Source organism: Micromys minutus (assembly GCF_963924665.1).
Source record: "Micromys minutus genome assembly, chromosome: 2".
NCBI lineage: Eukaryota > Metazoa > Chordata > Mammalia > Rodentia > Muridae > Micromys > Micromys minutus.
Window position 1 is genome coordinate 94,133,606 of NC_137971.1, and position 22,598 is coordinate 94,156,203.

At 51.3% G+C, this 22,598-nt stretch overlaps 1 protein-coding gene across 3 annotated transcripts; it reads left to right on the forward strand.

The window, feature by feature from the left end:
- Positions 1-574: 574 nt before the first annotated feature.
- P2RY2 (purinergic receptor P2Y2) lies at positions 575-16,095 on the forward strand. Of its 3 annotated transcripts, none has more exons than XM_080911378.1 (3): positions 575-604; positions 9,192-9,382; positions 13,631-16,095. In XM_080911378.1, exon 3 carries the CDS (start codon positions 13,635-13,637, stop codon positions 14,757-14,759), a length of 1,125 nt encoding a protein of 374 aa, XP_080767504.1. In that variant the 5' UTR covers positions 575-604; positions 9,192-9,382; positions 13,631-13,634; the 3' UTR covers positions 14,760-16,095. The 3 variants fall into 3 exon arrangements, with proteins under 3 accessions (XP_080767504.1, XP_080767503.1, XP_080767505.1); XM_080911377.1 differs by lacking the exon at positions 575-604 and adding an exon at positions 884-1,166; XM_080911379.1 differs by lacking the exons at positions 575-604; positions 9,192-9,382 and adding an exon at positions 884-1,166.
- The last annotated feature ends 6,503 nt before the right edge of the window (positions 16,096-22,598 follow it).

The window sequence follows — 22,598 nt, forward strand, 5'->3', positions numbered from 1 at the left end:
ATAGGAAAAGGTCCATTCTGAACTTGTCTGTTAATTTGGTCACCCGAAGACTCGCTGGATGAACACGGGAAGTAGGATCTTGAAAAGACTGACTTCGTTTCATAGAAAACGGGTCCCTGGATGTGTCTTTTAGTACTAAAGGTGGCCTAGAACTTACACTATAGATTCCTGAGTCAGAGATGGGAAGAGGCAGACACTCATCCACCCAGTCATAGGTCAGCAGTTGAGATGGTTGATGTGGTCCTTGCCTTCTTGTGCTCAAACTAGGACAGGGACAGAATGGGGTTTGTGATTGCAGAAAGTCTTCAGAGCAGGCCAGAGAGAAGAACTGAGGCAGTTCAAGATGAAAGATCAAACTAAATCGGGACTTCGGGGACCCGCTGGTGACCTGAAGGAAAAGCAAAAGCAGACAGAGGTGGTGAAACTGGCAAAGACTTCTCCTGGTACCAGCAGTCCGAAAGCATATCCACTTTGTAAGTGAGACGGGCTGGAGCAGCAGCGGAGGGAAGGCTGCGGGTCGGTATAATGGTCCATCGGTGAGCAGTGCCGGGAGCCACACCAGCACCAAGCAAACCTTGTAGAACCTGGGCGTCTCTGAAAGTCGGTGAGCAAAGCAGGTGGCCTCTGCTCAAGTCAGGACGGTCACCTTCCGCCTCTCTCTGATCAACAGCCCGTTTCGGACACGCTGACCAGCAGCGACACTGACTGACCGCGTCCCAAAGCGGGTGGCAGACTGGAAGCATCTGTTTGGAAGGGTTGGGGGTGGCTCCGGCGTCTGCCCAGAGTCTGCCCCGCCCTCCTGCACGCCGCCAGGCCATGGGGTGCGGAGCCAGGCGGGGTAGGGCGGGGACCGAGGCTCTTCCAGGCACATGGGGCTCGGCATGGGACTCGGGCACCAGGAACCGCGGCGGCGGCGGAGCCTGGAGGGGTCCAGCGCAACAGGGAGGTGAGGGGGGCCGCCTAGAGGGGAACTGACACCGGGAGAGGTCGCCAAGTGCGGCCTGGGGAAGGGCGAGCCGGTCGACTCAGAGCCAAACAGGGAGAGCCTATTACGTGACTCTGTCCCGAGGGCCCGGCTCCCAGCCCTTGTACTGCGCAAAACTGGGCGGTGAGAGCCGGCTGCCGGCGCACTGTTGAACTTTGTTTTCTCTAGAGCGTGGATCTCGGTGAGTGACACCCTGGTGTGTTTACCAGCGTACTGGGGGAATCTGCGTGTTACTGGGCGAATGGTTTCACTCTTAGTCTGTGTGTACCCCTGAGGCTTATGTCTGTGCGCTAAGAGACCCGGGAATCCTGGAGACGTTTTGCGCTTGCATTCTTTCCTCTCTCCCCAGAGTCACTCTGGGTAGCCCTCTCGGTGTTGGAGAGGTATGGGAGGCAGTGGCAGTAGTGGTGGGGAGTGGAGTGGGGAGTGTGGGGTGGGGAGGTGGGTGTAGATGACGAGTGCAGTTTCATATAAGGACAGTTAAGACTTTAATCTGTCTGGAAACTTTAAATCTGCCAGGTGGTGTTGTAGGAAGGGTCAGGCAGAAGAAAGACAGTGTCCACATCACTAGGGCTATATAGTGTGTGTGTGTTTGTGTGTGCATGTGTGTGTGTGTGTGTGTGTGTGTGTTACTGATCTCCAGAAGCTAGACCTAAGTGTAGATCCTTCTGGGAACTAGCCTTTCCAGTTTGGAGATTTACAGGGCTAGGTGACTGCTGTTCTCAGATGGCATCCCCAGAGTCCCTGGGTCAGCAGCCTTGTTTTGGATCAAGTTTGGAATAGTGGATTTTGAAGATCAGGCTGGGGCCGCAGTGGGTGGGCGTGGGGGAAAGGAGATTCTCTGAGCCGTCATCCTCTTCGAGTGGGGCCTGCCCCACTTCTCTGTGCTTTGGATTCTCCTGGGTTCTGAGGAGATGGGCAGGTTGCATACTTAGTACTCCTCAGAAACTGCCTAGATGTAGAGTGAGGTTGTGGCCTTCTAGGACCCCTCCTGCCCACCTACCCCAGATGAGTGTGTGAGGATGTCACCAAGGCCTCTTAGGTGACATCCTTAGGAGTTCTTTAATTCCCTAGCTGTAATCTTTCTTTTTAACTACAGATGCTTATGCTACTATTGGAGTGCTGTTGAATTGTTACTTGTTACAGTTTATAAAAATCCCTCATCTTATCCCCCTAAAGGCCCCATGAGAAAGGAACTTTATTTTGTAGATCAGAAAATAGAGCCTTGGAGAATGCCTTGTCTAAGGTCACAAAGCCACATAAAACCCAGAACTCCTGCTTACCTGTCCCAGCTGAGGCCTCCCTGCCCAGGGCCAAAGCTTCAGGATGAGCTTTCTAGGCTGAGGGGAGTTTGAAAACTATAGTGTCTCACTCTATGTCCTAGAAGTCACTCTATGGACCAGGCTGACCCCCAACTCACAGAGATATGCCCAAAGCCTAACTCTGGAGCTCTGGGATTAAAGGCAAGCACCGTCATGCCTGGCTGCCCCCAGGAGCCTTTCTTTGGGCCTTTCTTGTGGCCTATTTACAGGATAACCACCATTATCCCAAGGTCTGCTCACAGGAGCAGGAAGATCTTGCTGACCTGCTGAGTAAGAAGTACCCTCTGACGCATCTCTTCTCTCTCCCAGCTGCCTTCCTCAGGTCTGTCCGTGCACCCTTTAGCCCATACTCTCCTCCTGGGGCGCCTTTGGGTCCCTAAGCCATGGGAAGAGCCTAATGGGAAGAACATGGATGCAAGACCCTCCTTAATCTCTAGAGAAGTCGGTTCAGCAATTTCTTTCTCACCCTGTCCTTATCATCCGGCAGAGATGGGGCACATAGCAGGTGACAGGGAGTAGCTGGGAACTGAGCGACCAGGTGCTGTGAGTATTCAGAAGAGAAAGGCCTTGATTCATGAAAAGCCACCATAGTAGGTCCCTCTGCCCCAAGACAGGGTCTTATATAGCCTAGGCTGGCCTTGAACTCAGTCTGTAGAATGATCTTAAACTTCTAATCCTTCTGCCTCCACCTCTTGAACGCTGGGCTTGTAGGCATGCACCCATTACATCTGGTGCTGGCAATCAAACCAAGGGCTTCCTGCATTCTAGGTAAACATTCTACCAACTGAGCTACACCCTAGTCCTTCAGTCTCAAGAGAGAAAATGGCTCCTCTATTGCCCTGTCACCCAGACGCAAAGGCATGCCTCAATCTTGGTATAGAATGAGTAGCAAGGTTCCCTGATGCAGAGAGTGACATCCCGGACCCCCTTGGGCCCAACTGGATCCTCCATTTTCGTGTCCTATCCCTGCCACTGAAGAAGAGAGGCCTGAGCACTAGGCTCCTTCGAGTTTGTATGGACACAGTTTCCTGAAGGGTTCCCAGCAGCCAGTTCAATTTGGAACAGACTTTGGACAATCCTGTGCTTGGATTGGGAAGAAGGCTGGCAGGGAGTCCTGAAGGGAAATGTTAGTTTTTCTGCCTGGATCATTATAAGTACAGGGGTCCCCTCTCCTCCAAGCTCCCTGGTGCTAATCACTTTCTATGCTGTATTATCTTTGTAAACTCTGAGAATGCCTTCCCTTCTTAATCTGGAGAATAAGCTTTCAGCTTGGCATTTGAGCCCTTTCAAATGAATTCCTTGGCCCCCACACATTCCATGCCACCTATCCCTCCCTCCAAACCTGCCACTCGTGACCTACTGGCACTTCCTCAACTGAGTCTTGGCTTGGGCTTTCTCCCTTCTCATCTCTGTCTTCTTCCCAACCCCTGGTTATCTACTAAGGTCCCGCTCCCTAGGGAACCTGACGCTGACCACCTCCCCAAGATACAATGTATCTCGGTGTATCTCCTGTATCTCCGACCCTGAGTTCCTAGTCCCTTGGCTCCTTTTTGGATATGGTCAGATCTCCCAAAATGACCTATCCATCCCTGGGTCTTTCCCCCAAAGCTTGACCAGGCACTCCTCGGGGTTCCTGGAAGAGTTCACTCTCTGAAGCCACGCTTGTAAAGGCATTGGTAGGTGTTTGCTGGTGCTTCATGGCTCTTAGGACTGTGGGTTAATGATTGTGTCACTCTGAGCGAAAACTCCTGAGGTTCTGGGAAGGTTTTTGGGGGGCCACAGGAAACATAACTTTGGACACGGCACCTGCTTCAGCAGGCAAAGGATTCAGGCACTCGTGAGGTTAGACTCCGAGAGCATCTGGCCTGAGTATCCCAAAAGCACTCTGAGGAGACCGTTTCTGTCCTATGGCCTCTTGTGCATCCTGTGATGTATGCCCGGATTCACGCATTTTATAAGCTGGATGCTTTCTGCTTCCTCCCAGACGTGATCACAGCTTGGACCACGACCCCTGTCTCTCTGCAGAGCCAGGCACCATGATGAGCAGTGTTGTAGGATCCTAGAATCCAGCGTTGCTGCCTGCAAGTCAAGGCTGTACATATCCTGCTCCCCATAGACCCCACCCCATCACTCCCAGGTCTTATTCATTCTTAGTGAACTGCCCTGTGGATCTGTGTGACTCTTCCAGTTTGACCAGTAGGAACTTACACTCAGGGACAGGATCTGACTAGGATCCAGACTGAACAGGATAACAGGCTCTGAGTTGGAGACTAAACCTCACTGAAAAGATGAAGGTGTGGTTGGCTGGGGTGGAGTCTGGGACCTTGTGGTTCCGAGTCCATTCAGCCCAACTCTGAAGTTCTGTGCTGCACAGCTGAGCTCGCACTTAGGACTGGCGGTTTGGAGTCCCGCCCTGGTGAGGTAGGCCCTTTCTCCTCAGGAGGCTCAGCTTTGGAGCACTCAGTGCTGTCTCAGCCTCAGTGAGCGGCTCCCATAGCTGAGATCTTGGGAGGTTTAGGAAAAGTGCTGTAGAGCACAGGTACCTTCTAGAAGGGAGGCCTCATACCACACACACACACACACACACACACACACACACACACACTTTCGTACACTTACACTTGCACTTACACTTACACATTCACACACTCGCACTTACACATATACACACTCACCACACACACACTTTCACACACACATACATACACAAGTTCACACACATATACACACACATTCACACACACACACACACACCATCTGATACCATGACAGGTCACCCCTGAGTAGACCCTGTGCTCAATGCTCATGAGGTAATTAATATACCAGACACAGCTGAGAGGAGCTGCTGTCCTCTAGCCCCTTGGAGGACATTTGGGAGGGGTCAGGCAGTGACTTCTTGATCCTGTTACCCTGTACTTTGCTCAGCCATGAGGTGCTTGTGGCTCAGGCCATCTTACTCATCTCTCCACCCACGTGAGGCCTACTCACCTTTCCAACCACAGGTCAGGTGATCTTTTCTCCAGGAAACCGTGCCCCGACCACCAGGGCCTCCTTTCCCAGCAGGGCCTCCTGGGCTTTCTTTAAGCCTGGCACCCCGATTGTCATTGTTTCTGGGTGTGCCTCTCTGACCTTGCCAGTGAACGTCTTGAGATTAGGAAAGAATGTAATTGTAAAGCCAGCAGGTAATCTGCACAGGGGCAATCCTGGGGACAAAAGGGAATGCGGAGGGCTCTGGAGACCGCTACCCCTTGCCCTCATCCCCAACCCCCAACCCAGTAACCCACCCCCACCCCCACCCCGAGGATGGGACTAGGAGTGTGATCTTAGGTCAGCCTGGCTGTACCCTTGCCACTGTAGTCTCTCCTGTAATACTTGTCCTGCCCATCTTTAGGGGTACCCCATCCTTCCTGTTTCTGCCCTACACAGCAACCTCCTCTCTTATTACTCTGCAAAGTGTGATGTTTTAAAATTATTTATTTACTATATGTAAGTACACTGTAGCTGTCTTCACACACACCAGAAGAGGGCGTCAGATCCCATTACAGATGGTTGTGAGCCACCATCTGGGTGCTGGGATTTGAACTCAGGACCTCTGGAAGAGCAGAGCCACCTCTCCAGCCCATTGTGTGACTTTTTTATTCAACTATCTCAACAGCTCACAAGCAAGTTCTGTTTCATTAGAAAGAGAGCCACATGTGGGCTACGGGGTTGACAGCCCTGTCCGACCAACGGCTGAGAAGGGCAGGGCAGATTTCCGGTCCATCCTGTTCTCTCTCCTGCCTCCTCATGCTGTTTTAAGTTCAGGTGCTCAGTTTCCTTCTCAAAAATCTCTTCCTGATAAAGGCAGGTGGGTAGCAGGGGTCTCTGGGGTGTGATAGAGCACTCTCCCCTGCCAGGTTGGACAGGGTCCACCAGCCTAGCAGGTGGCACATTCCAGAGCCACCCTCACGGAGGAACTGGAATGTTGTCTAACCACCCAGGAAATTCCGTTGCCAGCCTAGTTGCAGCCGCTTCCTCCTCTTGGCTTTAGACTCTCTAGCCTGGGACTCCTGAGAAAGAAGCAGGGGGTCGGAAGGGCCAGAGAAGGGGAAGGGTCTTTACCCACTGGGCTTGGCTCTGCCTTTGACTCTCTAGGGGTCTTAAGTGAGACCTTGAGCTTCCTCATTTTTGGTCTCAGTTTTTTAATCTGAGAAATGGGTACATCTTGGCTTCATTGCAGTTGGGAAGTTCTGAAGAGTCCATCCCTGGTTCTGATGGTTGGAACCTCCTCTGCTCTCCAAAGCCAGAGCTTGGGAGTTTGGAGCCAAAGATGAATGGGCAGAGGTCTCCCTGGGAATGGAACTTGGACCTTGCAGGGTAGGAGGTGGTGGTCGGGGGGCACAGCAGAACTCTGCTGTTTACTGCTTTTGTGGCCCTGGGAAGTTTTTTAGCCTGTGGGAACCTCCAGATTAAATATGAAGAGGTTTATGAAGCCTCCTAACACAGAAATGGTTACAGAGAATGCTCAGCTCTCGAGGGGAGACAGATGGTGGGCAGAAAATCAGGGAAGCTGAATGAGATGGAACAACGTGGCTGCTTCAGTTGTACTGATACAGGAGGGTACAGGAGAAGCTGAAGGTGGCAAGTCTTCTAGTAGGGTGGCAGGAACCAGTTCAGCTAGGACCTCGAGGGCACAGCTGAGGATCCTGGATGTTAACCTGACCGTACTAGGGAGCTATGGAAAGTTTGAGCTCAAGATGGTCATGTGATCAAAGATGGGCATCAAGAAGACAATGTGACTGGAGAGTTAAGGCTGGAAAGGCAGGGCAGAGAGAAGTGAGGACTGCTGCAAAGAGGGTGCTGAGTGGTTCAGAGGGAAAGGTTGGCCCTGTGCATGCGTCAGGCAAAGGGCATAGGGAAAGGTTAGCTTATTTCTGCACTGGGCAAAGGGTGTAGGGAAAGGTTAACCTTATGTCTGCATTAGGCAAAAGGCATAAAGGCACATCTAAGGAGCTGCACTGGTTGAACAGGTAGGACCTGGTGAGTGGTAGGCATCTGATGGGGTGGAAAATTAACAGGGCAACCTAGAGGGATGGCAGAGGCCCTTTTGGAAAGTCTCGTGCTCTGCCTTAGCTGGTTGTTTAGGCACCTCCTCAGGACAGACCTCAGGGAATATACCTGGGTGAGGCAAGGTGAAAAGGGGGGCCCCTTCATCTTGCCACAAAGACCTTGAGCAGACAGCCAGATAGCAACTCATAGTCTGGACCATGTCAGCCTAAGATGCCAGGGCTGGGTGAACCAAGTCATCAGAGGCCGGATGCACTTCCCAGGCCCACTCTTGGTCCTCTTCCCGCAGGCACCCATCTCTTCCTGCTCTCCTATGATTACACCGTAACCTTGATCTTAGGGGCTCTACTCCCCCACTGTTGAGACAGTGAACAGATGGGAGAAGATATTCATGGGGCCAGAAGCATAGCTCAGTGGTACAGCACTAGCCTATCATGCTTCAGTCCCGAGCACGGAACAAAGCAAGCTGTGTGTGTGTGTGTGTGTGTGTGTGTGTGTGTGTGGTGTGTGTGTGTCTGTGTCTGTCTGTCTGTCTGTCTCAGTAGAAGAATCACAAAGTAAAGTTCATCCAGCTACACAGTGAGATCAGCCTGAGATGTATAGCTCAAATGTATAGCTTTCCATCAAAAGAAACGGAAACTATTCTGGAAGCTTCTAGTAGGTACTAGTACCTGCCCACACAGAGGGTTCCTTCCGCTAGGCAGATAGCTATCCTCTCTCTCTGGAAAATGTCAAATGCCCTGTGCCTACTGTGTGTGAGGGGTTCCCAGCTCAGCTCTGTCCTTGGGTTTCCTCTTCCATCAAGTGGGGATTCAGCATATGTAGCTTCCCGAGGCTGTACCAGGCCCCATCTAGACTGTGTCAGTATGTCCCCTGCATGTACAAAGGAGTGTGGAAATGTGTGCTCTGGGTGTCTATGTGCATTTGTATCTGTGTGTTCAGGTGTGGTGCATGTGTGCATTTATAACTCATATGGAGGAATATCTAAATGTGGAGTGAGGAGGCAGGGACTCTAGTTAGACCCCTGTCCTAATCAGGGTTTCTACTCCTGCGTAAACATCATGACCAAGAAGCAAGATGGGGAGGAAAGGGTTTATTCAGCTTACACTTCCGCATGACTGTTCATCACCAAAGGAAGTCAGGACTGGAACTCAAGCAGGAGCTGATGCAGAGGCCATGGAGGGATGTTACTTACTCACTTGCTCAGCCTGCTTTCTTATAGAACCCAGGTTTACCAGCCCAGGGATGGCACCACCCACAATGGGCTGGACCCTCCCTCCTTGATCACTAGTTGAGAAAATGCCTTACAGCTGCATCTCATGGAGGCATTTCCTCAACTGAGGCTCCTTTCTCTGTGATAACTCCAGCTTGTGTCAAGTTGACACAAAACCAGCCGGTACAACACCTATCCTAGACAAAGATATGCTAGCATTCATGTGCAGTATATACTGGGCCAAGAGGGTGTTGACCGTTTTCTGCTGTGGGGCTAAAGTGCAGAACCAGGACCAAGGGAAGATACACTGGAGACTTGGCTCAGGTCTGTCTGCAAGATACCAGGGGAGATCTTCCACAATGCCTCCTTCCTGTGAAAGGGGGTGCCAGAGAGGGGGACTATGAACAGCCCTTTCCTGGAACATATGAGCTAGCAGGGATATAGCAGAGTGTGTGGGTGTGAGAGGGCATTGTGACCAGGCAAGCATACCGGGTCTCCTCTTGGCTTCTTTGGGGCCACAGTTAAAGAAGAGGAGGCAATCCGTAGGAGGGGGAGAGAGAGAGAACATGGCCCAGCTGACAGAGTCTGAGCCCACATTTGCTTCTTCATCTCTGGGTGTCTGCAGGGGTCCTCCAGGCAGCTGCTTGCCTTGAAAAATGCTTGAGGCTGGGCGGGGACCCAGGCCCGGGAACCTGTTCTTCCTGTTTCCTGCCTCAGTTCCAGTAGCTGGTCCAGGCTTGGGCATATTTGAGTGAAGAAGTGGAGCAGGCGCTGAGCACCCTGGCCACACCAAGAGCAGGAGCTGATCAGGTCCAGGTGTGTGAGACGGGTCCGCTGGCTGGGAGGCTGGGCACGTTGTGTGTGTGTGCACTGATGTCTGCTTACATCAATGGGACCCGAGGCAGGGACCCTGCTCTGCTCCTTTATCCCAGGTTCTGGAGCCACACAGCCCTGGGTGTCAAGTTTAGTGTTTCCAATTCCTTCCAGTATAACCAAAACAAACAGCTTGTGTAGCTATTTACCAGAACTGAATGCTGCGGTGTGGGAGTTGCTTGGACCTAATCCGGTCCCCCACTGAACAGGATGGTAGCAGAGGGGACGGCAGGATATGAAACTGGTGAGACTCAGCCATAGATGGGCCAAGTGAAATATGGGGTTGCCTTAGCCTGCTGACCAGTCCCTAGAATGCATTCCCAGACTGTTTCCCTGGTCCAGAAGGGCAGAGCAAGGTCCTCCAGGTCCTTTCAGGGTTGAACAAGAGGTAAGTAAGGATCCCTCTGGGGCAGGAGAAGGGCTTGGGTGGGCTGCGCCCCGTGACTCTTGTGCTCAGTTCCTCTGGGTTCCCATGGCCTCCAGAGCATCATTTACCCATCCGTTCATTCATCCTTTCTTTCTCACAACAACAGCTTGCAGGTTGGGCTGCTTGCTGCTGAACGACAGGTACAGAAACAATCATCACATGGGTCCATCCGTCAAAGAAATACGTAAAAGATGGAGTAGAAGGACAGATTACCACCAGGCTGGAGAAAAGGCTTGGGAGACTGGTGAACTGAGGTGTCAGCGATAGAGACTCCTGAGAAATGGGTGGAATGTGTCTGAAAAGGATAGTTCTGGAAAGGCTCTTGGGAACTTAACAAAGATAATGAGGCCTAGACGGGTTGGTTCACTTCTCCAGCAAACTGGGAGTTTTGGGGACACAGCCAGCAAGAACTGGGCATAGCAGAGCCAGCCAGTGTGAGGGTACCAGTGACCGACTCAGACGGAGCAGTCCCCGTGGAGCCGAGATCACTAATTGATGCTAAGGGAGAGGTCTGAGGGTTAGCCAGACGGGCTTTTCATGCTAGTGGGTTGGCCCAGGGAAGGAGAGGACAGACAGCATCCGTCTGGAACAGGGCCATTATGATAGAGTTCCCAGCTGGCTTGGAAGGCAGAGGCCAGGATGTCTTAAAACAGGTGGAAAGGGAAGCTTCTTGGTTCTGGGGACAAGGAAGTTCCACCCTGCCCTTTAGTGTCATAGATTCCACGGGCAAGTTACAGCAGGCCATGTCCTTGACTAGAGAGCGGTAATGGGCAGGAATGAAGCAGCCATGCAGCGATGGGGGTTCATGGATTAGAAGCCGCTCCCTTTCTCCAGTGGTGCAGAGCTCCCCCTGAGGGGGAGGTTTGGCACGACCATTCTGCAGCTGAGAGTGATGTCATTGTCACTTTTGCTTTGCTTCCCTTTAGACAGAGAGAATGTAGATCTATTATGGAAAAGTAAACAAAGAATTCCCTACGGTGCTTCCAGAGGAGGAACGCTGCAGTTTAAAAAAACACTTTTGTTGCTAACTTTATGATTTCTTGGGGCTGGGGAGATGGCTTGGCAGTTTTCTTGCAGAAGATCCAGGTTCGGTTCCCACTTGGTGGTTCACAACCATTTGTAGCTCCAGTTCCAGAAAGCCAGGTGCCTGCTTCAGTCTGCATGACACGGCACACGGATACCCGGGCAAAAACCCAGGCATACAGTTTTACATTTCTGAGCTGAAGCGTGGCCCCGTGGTTAAGAGTAATTGCTGCTCTTGTAGAGGACCCAGCACCCACATGGTGGCTCACAACCAACCCCAATTCTAGTTCCAGGGGACCTAACCTGCCTTCGGATCTCTACAGGCATTAGGCACACACATGTACATAGGTACATACACGCAAGCAAGACATTCATATATGTAAAATCAAAGCTTTTAAAATGTATTTTGAATCTGTCTAATAAAATAAGATTTGGCCACACAATCTCGCTCTCTGTAACCATACTGAATTATTAGCTCAGGAAAATGAAGGTAAAAGAAGTTGATTATTCACTACTTATCATGTGGTATTAGGTCAAGTCTTGCCTTAGGCCCCTTTGGATAAAACTTTTCTACTCTAGCCCAAGAAGATGTCATTTTCTTTGTCATGTGTGTACTTCATATCTGTGATGTCCCTTGCTTGCTTACTTTGTGTATGTCCGTGGGGCACATGTGCCACGGCACGCATGTGAAGGTCAGAGGACCACTTGGTAGAGTCTCTCCTTCTACCGCATGGGCTCCTTGCCTTGACCTCGGGTCGTTAGTCTTGGCAGCAGGTGTCTTTACTGGCTGAGTCATTTTACACACACACACACACACACACACACACTGCACTGCTTCAAACTCCTGTTTCTGCCTTGGCCTCCTGAGTGCTGGAATGGCAGGTGTGGGCCTCCTCACCCTGATCTGAAAGAGCTCTTAGTGACCACAGGATGGAATGCAGAGAGGGCGAGAGATGGCCGCCTGCCCTCCAGGCACTTGTCGTCCGCTGGCTGGTCAGGCTCTGTAAACAGGGGCAAAGTACGAGACACAAAGATGGTGGAAATGCATCCAGTGCAGAAGGTACCAGAGAAGGCCCAGGAGAGCTAAACTTACTCCTCCAAAGAAACCTCCCTCCTTCCCTAATCCCAGCAACCCAAGACTCCCCTGGGCTCTCCAGGAAGGTCACTGCCCCATCTTGTTGTCCCCTCACAGGAGAACAGGATTGTTGTCTGCAGATTTAGAAAGTACCAGAATATAGCAGTAATGCGTCTTTAAAAAGCTGAGTCAGGCAGTGGTGGCACACATCTTTAATGCCAGAACTTGGGAAGCAGAGGCAGGTGGGTCTCTGTGAGTTTGAGGCCAGCCTCCTCTTCAGAGGGAATTCCAGACAGGCAGGACTACATGGAGAAACCCTGCCTCAACAAAACAAAGCAAAACAGTTGAACAAGGGCTAGAGAGACATATTGGTGGCTAGGAGCACTTGCAGCTTTTACAGAGGACTAGGGTTCTGTTACCAGTACCCACAGAGAGCTTGCCAGTTTCCATAGGTTCAGTTCTGGTAAATCCCCTGACCTTTGCAGGCACCGGGCACACACTTGGTGCACAGATATAGACACAAACAAAACATTTGTGTACAGAAGATAAAAGTTAAAAATCTAAGAAGAAAGTTGCACAAGAAACTGATGATGTTGCAAATTCTCCAGTCCCCAGAGACTAGAGGATGAATTTTAAAGCTGAGAGTTCATGAGGACTCAGGCATGCTGAATGTGCAGACCAGAGAAGCTCAGTGGGCAGTGGGCACTTGGGTGCAGCAATATTGAGGTCAATCTTGAGGTCACTTCCTATAATCTAAAATTATACCCTTCCGGAACCCTCAGATCTCTGTTCCAAGCCTCTGAGTCCTCAGTCTTGGATCCAGGGGTTTAGAGCAAGGGGGATCATCGGGTTCAAGGGTACATTTTTTTAGACATTGAAGACCATGTGGTCTTGGTCAGAATTGCTCAACTCAGCAGATAGGCGTGGTTGTGTTCCAAGAGAGTGTCTACAAAAACAGACTGGTGGGCTGACGGATAAGTCAGCCCTTAGGCTACTGTTTGCTCATCCTGTTGTGCAGCTAGAATTATGTGATGTTGGTTTTCGTGGGTCTCACAAGTTTCTGGGGCTTTAGGAGATTCTGGGTGCAGGGGTGGGGGTGGTTCAGGTCGCATGACAAGTCTTGATTTGGAGCTGGATGGTGGTGGTGCATACCTTTGATTCCAGTACTCAAGAAACAGAGGCAGGTGGATCACTGGGAGTCCAAAGCCAGTCTGGTCCACAGAATGAGTTCCGTTCCAGGACAGCCAGGGCTACACCCACAGAAACCCTATTTTTTGGGGAGGAGGGGGCTTGATTTGGGTAATGATTTGGGTAAACAAGTTTTTGTTGTTGTTGATGATGATGGTGGTCTTTGGGTTTTGTTCTGTTTGTTTTTCAAACGGGGTCTTGCTTACTACGTAGCCCAGGCTGCCCAAGCAAGGCTTCAACTCACAATTTTCCTATCTCTACCTCTTAAGCGTTAGGCGTATAGGCGCCGGTCGCTCCATCTGACTTAGGCAAATCTTTAGTACGTGTGTTGATGAAATATGAACTCAGGATCTTCTGCATGCCAAGGAAGCGTTCGATCACCAAGCTATACCTCCAGCCTTAGGCAAATCTTAGCAAGCCCCTTCCTGCTTTGAGCCCAGTCATGACAGCTCTGTTTCCACACCTCCTTTTCCTGCAGAGCAATGGCAGCAGACCTGGACTCCTGGAATAGCACCATCAATGGCACCTGGGAGGGGGACGAACTGGGCTACAAATGCCGCTTCAACGAGGACTTCAAGTATGTGCTGCTGCCCGTGTCCTACGGTGTGGTGTGCGTGCTCGGGCTGTGCCTGAACGTCGTGGCTCTCTACATCTTCCTGTGCCGCCTCAAGACCTGGAACGCCTCCACCACCTACATGTTTCACCTGGCAGTTTCTGACTCTCTCTACGCAGCCTCCCTGCCGCTGCTGGTTTATTACTACGCCCAGGGTGACCACTGGCCATTTAGCACAGTGCTCTGCAAGCTGGTGCGTTTCCTCTTCTACACCAACCTCTACTGCAGCATCCTCTTCCTCACCTGCATCAGCGTGCACCGGTGCCTGGGGGTCCTGCGCCCTCTGCACTCCCTGCGCTGGGGCCGTGCCCGCTATGCCCGCCGGGTGGCTGCGGTTGTGTGGGCGCTGGTGCTGGCCTGCCAGGCACCAGTACTCTACTTCGTCACCACCAGCGTGCGGGGGACACGCATCACCTGCCACGACACCTCGGCCCGAGAGCTCTTTAGCCAGTTTGTGGCTTACAGCTCCGTCATGCTGGGTCTGCTTTTTGCTGTGCCCTTTTCCATCATCCTGGTCTGTTACGTGCTCATGGCTCGGCGGCTGCTCAAACCGGCTTATGGGACCACAGGCCTGCCTCGGGCCAAGCGCAAATCTGTGCGCACCATCGCCTTGGTACTCGCCGTCTTCGCCCTCTGCTTCCTGCCTTTCCACGTGACCCGCACCCTCTACTACTCCTTCCGATCACTTGACCTCAGTTGCCACACCCTTAACGCCATCAACATGGCATATAAGATCACCCGGCCACTGGCCAGCGCCAACAGTTGCCTTGACCCTGTGCTCTACTTCCTGGCAGGGCAGAGACTGGTCCGCTTTGCCCGAGATGCCAAGCCAGCCACAGAACCTACCCCCAGCCCACAGGCTCGTCGCAAGCTGGGCCTGCACAGGCCTAACAGAACTGACACTGTGAGGAAAGATTTGTCAATCAGCAGTGACGACTCAAGACGGACAGAGTCCACACCAGCTGGAAGCGAGACTAAGGACATCCGTCTATAGCTGCTCAGTCAGGCGCCAGTTGATGTAGAGGAGCTATAGAGAGCTAGGGCTTGTTCCAAGGGGTTGATGTCCTCTGCTAAAGATCATCAGCAGCTCTCATTTGGCAGGGATTCAGGATACTCGTCTTGTGGTCCCAAAAGTAACAGGACGCTAAAGTCCCCAATCATTTGTATGTGTGAGCTGGGAAAAATGTATCTTAAAGGTAATGCCACCAGACTCCCATGCAGACTGCTGCCATTCCTGCCAAGGTACCTAGGCTGAGGTTCAGCCTCTTGAGTCTAAGGGAGAAGCAGGCCCAGAGAGGACACAGCAGAGTCCAGGCTAACTACCTGGATCAGGAGCAGTATCACAGAGTGACTAGAAGGCTTTTGTTCCCATGGTGATGAAGGGTAGACCTGGGCACTACAATGGCCTCAGCTCAGAGGAGGACCCTCAGGCCAAGAGATAAACATCTGAGACCTAATGTCAGATTCTTCTGGAGACCCCTTGGGCTGGCAGCAGGTGGAAACCATAACTTATATGAAAGGCTGTGCCACCCATTGGGCTGTGCTCTGGGGCATGGCCTGGGAAGCTGTCACCACCCCCACAAAGGCCCATTATTTCTGCCACCTGCCTTCCCTCAGTGGTAAGGAGGATGGGATCAGGAAAGACTCAAATAGGGTTCTAGTTCCTGGGATTCCCCAGTTCACAAAGCCTCACACGTGTGGGTAAACATGGAACCATTTAACTGAACTGGGGTGGTGAGGAGTTTTTATTTATAACACTGCCAATCGTCGTGGTGCAAGCAATCCCACTGTGGCCAATCCTATTTCAACTTCAAATTACCAACACAATGATGAACCCATTGCAAAATTCCGGAAAATCAACAACTTGGTCTTCCCCCCACCCGGCCCCGCCTTGTGGGGGAGGGGCACCGTTGCTGGTTAGGCAGGATCCTCAGTAACCAGAGGCGGCCTGCAAATTTGCCACATAGCGGAAGCTGGTCTTGAACTCCTTACCCTCTTGCCTTTATAGACAAAGTGCCGGGGTTTGCCTATGTGCTTGGACAGAGATCCTTGGACACGCCTGTCCAACATCTGGTCCTTAAAAGCAGATGCAGGGCACTTCAGCACAAACCATGCTGACAAGTTAGAGCTGACTGATCCCTGGTCAGGGAGGGACCACTAACATGCATGAAAGTGGACAGGGACAGCTCTGGGGTTTAGGCAGGAATAGGCAAAGGTGACAAGCCTCATGACCTCAGGGACAGGAGGTCCTTATGAGGACCCTCTCCCCATCCCACCCTGCCTACTTCCTTTATCTCCCCTTTGCCTTCTCAGCCATTAAAGATGAGACATCCCCAGTTGCTCTCTGTGTGTTTTGTCGCTTTGATTTGGTGTCTTGAGATATGGCTCAGAATGACTTGGAATTCCTGGGCTCAAAGGGTGTCTCACAGCTCCCCCATGTAGCTGGTTTGTGAGCACAGTCCCTTTATACAGCTCATCTCCAGAGCACCCACCAATGACAATGAGCCATCGCAGGCCAGAACTCAACTAATAAATTCCGTAGTGTGTAATTCATTACACGAGGTGCCCACCCAACACATTCTGGGTTCACACTACAGTTAATGTACCTGGAGTCCCTCTGAGCTTTGACAATTTCTACTTGTGAAAGTCCTAGGTCTTTCTTGCAGACCTGAACCTATCTCTTTCTAACCCCACACAGACAGGGCTCAGACAGTTCACGGGCAGACCCTTCCTACAGATAATCTCTGAACTGTGCTGAGACCTAGAGGCAGAGATGCACCGCATGACTTGGAGGGTCCTTCTATATTTACCTGTGGTAGGGGATAGGGCTTTTCTCACCGTGGACCAGAGTCCCCCTAGTTTCCACCACCATCCCCATAAGAACCGCAGCAATCAGCATCCACGTAGATGGAGACCCGTGGCTTGCTCCCAGGAACTTTCTTTAAACACTGCATGCAGATTTTAGAGGACATGGAACCTAGGAACACTTCTCACCACCTAGCTCTGTGGCAGCCATGGATAGTAACGCTTCCTAGGGAACCAGGGATAGGCCTATGGTCCTTCAGGAGCCAATCAGACTGCCTGTTCCCGTGGTGACCAGCATTCAGGCCACTTGCCTGGTGGATAAGATTCTGGACCCTTCTGCCTGGTGCTATTTTCAGCCCAAGTAAGACCAAGATTTTCCACCAACCTTGGACCATTGTCCAGCAGTGACGTGAGGTGACTTGCCTATACTCAAAATATCTCCTGTTACCCTCTGGGCCTCCCTGCCCACCCCATGCCACCTCCCTCACACCACGTCCCAGGGCTACTGAGTCCTGAAGGTTACTGGGAAAGGGTACAGGAACCACACAGCCACTAGACAGGAGCCCAAGAGTTGTCCAGCCCAGCTGCAGACTCAAGGCCAAAGAGGGGAGAGGCCATGTCCAAGGTCAGCATAGTTCCTGGGCCTGAGCCAGGGGCTTGGGCTGTTCCTGTTACTGTGCCACCCCCTCCAGTATAGTCAGTGATTTCATGAGTGTCCTGTGCCCCCTGAACAGCCCAGAACTAGAGAATTGTGACCAAGGACTTAACACAGGGGACCAGAATGAGGCAGGCTGGACAAACAGGGTAAATGCTTATTGGTTTGTACAGGTGTCATTCTCAGTGAATCCCAAGTAACCAGGAGTGGTCCTCCTGCTCCCTAGACCCTGTGTACAGGTGTCATTCTCAGTGAATCCCAAGTAACCAGGAGTGGTCTTCCTGCTCCCTAGACCCTGTGTCCTATAAAATCTGCATGCAATGGTTCAAAAAAAGCTTCCTGGGAGCAAGCCACAGTGTGGTACCTATCCATGGGGGTGCCTGAATGCAGGGGAGGATCTATAGAAAACACCGATGCCCTTGTCTGTGGGACCATGCAAGACAGCCTGGATTCAGGTTGAGCCAAGGTTCGAAACCCCAGGGACCCTGAAAGGATGGTAGGCATTGTGCCTGATTCCCAGGGAACCAGACACCTGTCACTAGCCACAACCTTCCATTGATGTGTGGCCATTAGTCATGTAAGGGCAAAGTCCCAAGCCCCTCCACAGGTAGAGGATGTGACCACAGGTCAAGTGTAGACTCAAGACAGATCTCCATTTTAATGAGGTACCTAAGGACCTGGAGGCTTAGCCGAAGAACTTTCCTTCCCAGACACTCCTCCCTGCAAAAGGTGTTTCATCTCTACCCACCCTGAGAAGTGGGGTACGGTTTTACACATCCACTTTCCACCATGACAATAAATGCCTTAAAACCATGGACTGCAGTTTTCCATCCGGATCCTCCATCTGGAACCTTGGAGAAGGCCTTCGCCTACAGAGCCGCCGGCTACTCTCCCGTAGAAACCTTTCTGCTTTCCCAGCCACTGCGGCCATCAAGCCAAGCTCAAGCCAACCACCTTCAAGCCAAGGACTATCCCTGCGGGACCAGCCAGAGCTTCCCTCCCCCCCCCCCCCCCGAGCCCTGAGCTAGATCCAGCCCACGGCCCCCTTTGTGTTCTCAGTTTTTCCACGGCATCCGGCAGTGCCTGGGTGTCCGAGAGCTTGAGAACCAGATGGCCCCAGCATTCTTGCAGACCCAGGTACTCCTGAGACAGTTCTGGCTGTCCTGTGCCTCATATTGTGTTTCCCCATCCCAGAGCAGTGTCCCTACAACCCGACACCTGGCCTCCCAGAGACAGCGTGGGGTAAGCACGGTCAAAATTCCCGAGGTCCGCCTCCAGGAGCAGCCATGCCTTGTGGCCGAGCAGACGCTTAGCCCAGTGTCTGCCACACAGAAAACTACACACATACTGACTGCTAGGAGACATGGAGAGGCTCTTGGACCTAGGCCTCCCAGTCAGTAAGTGACTGGGACCCTGAGACCACAATCCCCACCCCCACAGGCTGTGGAAGGAAAGTTGCAGGTCCATCCTTGGGAAAATAGGGCCTTAGTTCTACCCTGCCTGACACAGGGTGACTCCTAGGTGCATAGGCCTCCGTGTGCCTGCAGACCCTTGTCTGAAGATGGCAACAGAAGGGGGACAGCAGATAGTGAGCGGAAGAAGAGGAGAAGAACGATCCTACCAACCCTCAGAGCAGACTTGCCCACCACCGTGTGTGCCGCCATGGTTTTCTATGGTCATGTCTCTATGCCATCCAGAGCCCTGAGATCCAGAAGGAAAGCATTGACCTGGAGGTGGGTCATAGAAGGTAACAAATGGGCAGCTTTTGCTGTGTGACCTGAGGTGCCCCCCTTGCCCTTTTTGGGCGAGTCTGGAGGCGCTGCTTCTGGGTTTTGCTGTTTCCGTCAAAGGTCCACACTGTCAAGGCACAGAGGCTGTTCGGTAAGGATTGCAGAGCTTACACAGAGGAAAAGAACTCTCAGCTGCTACCTCACAGTGCCACACTGTGACACTCAGTAGACGGCTTTTGTAGGTGAAGAGGGCAGGGCAGCCAGGCTGCAGGCAGAGGCCAAGGGTCAAAACCCACCTCCCTCTGCCCCTGTTGGCAGGACCCGGGCAAGCTGTTTCTGTTCTCTGGGCCTCAGTTTCCCCAGGCTTGACAACTGGCTCTGTCTAGTTTGTCCTTGTTCGGAAGGAGCTTTTGGGGTTTGACCTGGTTTCTGCACCAGCCCATCTGAGTGTCCTGTTTCAGCTCTGTCCCAGCCAGGAACAATGAGCCAGTCACTTGTCAGACCAAACCCTGTCCCCAGGGTCTCCGCCCACTATGTTGGACTATTGTCAGCAACAGAGTCAAAAAAGAACTTTCCACTCACAACACAATGATCCCCCCTAGACTATTGTCCAGCAGTGACGTGGGGGAATCTGTCTGCCTTAAAATATCCCCGGTAACCATCCTTGGGAGCTCCCTACCCTGTTCCTCTCCTCCCCACTGACAGAATTTCCTGGGGCTGTTGACTCCTCGTGGTTGGCTACAAAATAGTACAGACACTTTTCCTTGTTTAGCTGTTTCAGAGGACTGCAGGCCCAGAGAGGGCTATGCCCTATCCAAGGTCACACAGCTGTGAAAGAAGAGTCTACGCATATCTAAATCCACACAGAAGTCAGAGTGAAGCCTAGATTCCAGCCCACAGCTCTGTAGATGTTCCTTCTGTCTCGGCCACCCTCGTTAGCTCTAGCTTGCCTTCAAGGGCCCCAGGCAGGAGACTCCTACAAGACTAGGTGGTGGGAAAGAGAAGTAATGGGGCTGACACTCTGGTTCTTCATCTTTGAGCAAAGAGCTCAAAGCAAAAGCCTGAGTTTCCAGGCTCATTTTTACCAAATGTGGCTATTAGGAGCTGAGTGTGTCTCCACTGCTCCCATAATCCATGTGCTGAATTCTAACTGCCTGCCATATGTGATGTTACATGCCAGTGTACTTCCAGCACTGGAGAGGTGGGGCAGGAGAATCGGGAGTTCAGGACCATCCTTGGCAACTTTAAGAAATCATTGAAGACCAGCTACATAAAACTCTGTCTCAAACACTCAAGAAACTTAGATTATCAAAGTGTTGGTCTGGGAAGGTGAGCTTTGGTGAGGATGAAGATCTAATAAAGGGAAATAATGCATCTATTGGCCAGCTTTCTTTTACTATAACAAAACGCCAAGAGTTATAAACTTATAAAGAGAAAAGGTTTGCAACTGGGGTTTGGGAGGCTGAGACAGTAACTCTTATAGCCCAGACTATGTGAATTCCTGCTCCAACTTTGTGAGTACTGGGATTACAGGCATACATTAAGTCCCAGTAGTAAAGGTTTACTCTAACTCACACTAGAAGGGTTTTCAGTTCATGATTAGTTTATTCTGTGCCCCAAGGCCACCAGAGAAGCCTAAGTTTGATGACATACCAACTTCAGTATGTTGTCCTCCTTGGACCTCCACGTGTGCTCCCCACAACACAAATATGATTTCTAAGAAATGTTGAAAAGGAAGCCCTCCCCCAACTTCTGCCCAGAAAGCTATCTCAGCTCTTTGTACCATGTGAAGGCTCAACAGGAAGTGCGTGTGTTGTAACTGGGAAGAACCCAGCCATGTGACCTCCCACCACCAGCCTCTGGACCTGTGAGAAATCACTATCCACTGTGGGAAAGCCATTGAGCTTGAGACTTGTTATAGAACCTTCAAAAATGACAGTAGTGAGGGTGGGTGATGAAGAACAGGCTCTGTTGTTACAAACGCTTGTTTCTCTTGCACCCATGTGTCCATAACCATCCCTAACTCCTGTTTCAGGGGAGCAGATTCTCTCTTCTGACCTCCATGGACACCAAGTACACACGTAGTACACATACAGACAGACAGACAAAAATACTATACATTAAATAAATTTTTAAAAATAAAGACAGCAGCGGGCTGGAGAGATGGCTCAGAGGTAAAGAGCACTGACAGCTCTTCCAGACGTCCTGAGTTCAATTCCCAGCAGCCACATGGTGGCTCACAACCATCTGTAATGGGATCTGATGCCCTCTTCTGGTGTGTCTGAAGACAGCAACAGTGTACTCATATAAATAAAATAAATCTTTTAAAAAAATAATAATAAATAAATATAAAGACAGTAGCTTTGGTCATGCTTGTGCATTCAGAATTCAAGCAAAAGCTCTAGGGAAAAGTGTCCCACAGGACACTGGGATAGGGACAGGAATGTATCCAGGCTGCCATCATCCCCATTGGGGTGGGGTAGGGACAAGGGACTGACTGAAGATTCAGGCTCTTCCTCTACCAGGCAGGGCTAGTCTTTCTCTTCCAGGTTACTGAACAGCAAAGATACAGCCAGGTCTGAGTGTGAGTGGTTGTGTCTTTCCCATCCAAGCTGCTGCTGAGGGATGTGTGATTTCCCTTTCCTGTCTGTACACTGAACTCTTTGCCGACTCTGACACTCTGAGTCACTTCGGGACACTGATAAAGTTCTTTGGAACTTGAGAGCTCAGTCCCTGCTTGAATTAATGCTTAGCCCTCTGCCTGGAGCATGGATCCTGCCCCACCCCTTTCTTTCTCTGAGCACCTCTCTCCTCAGACCACTGGGCAGGGAGTGTGGGCAGAGACTGTCTGCAGCAGGGAGGGGCTCACAGACTGGAACTCCAAGCTGCCTGACAGGTTCCTTTCAGTGATTTCCACTGAAGGGAAGCCAGGACTCTTGACTATACTGCAGAAAAGAATTTCCACGCTAGCAAAATGGTTATGTTCGGTTGACCATACCTCTGATTGAAAAGTCTAATGCCCTAGAGAGGCAGAGGCAGGAGAATCTCTGTGAGTTCCAGGCCAACCAAGAATAGACGGTGAATCTCAAGAAAACAACACAGTAAATACAAAAAGAAAGGAGCGTGTCACCAAGCCTGAGAGCTGGGCTTTGTCAGGATCCTGGGCTCACATGATGGAAGGAGAGAAATGACTCACATGCTGTCCCCTGGCCTACACACACACACACACACACACACACACACAGTAATAATGATGCAATTTTGGAAAGTTAAAATGAAACAGTTTCAGAGTGAAGGAACATGACCCAGCATTTAGTTTTATTCAGCAGAGTTGACTATGCAGTTAAGCCTTGGGGGGCTAACAGAAAGACAAATCTGGAGAGACGACTCAGTGTGTAAAGGCTCCAAAGCCGTGTCAGACGGTCTGGGTTTGGTCGCAAGACCCACATGGTGGGAAGAGAGAACTGACTCCTACAGGTGACTCTGATCTATACACACACAGCAACTAGACAGACAGACAGACAGACAGACAGACAGATAACACAAGTATGACTGTGGTCTTCTCAAGAGAAAGTCAAGATTGTCTTTAAAATCTCGGCAGCATCAAAAGGCAGAGGCAGGGTGCTCAGACACTTATTGCCGG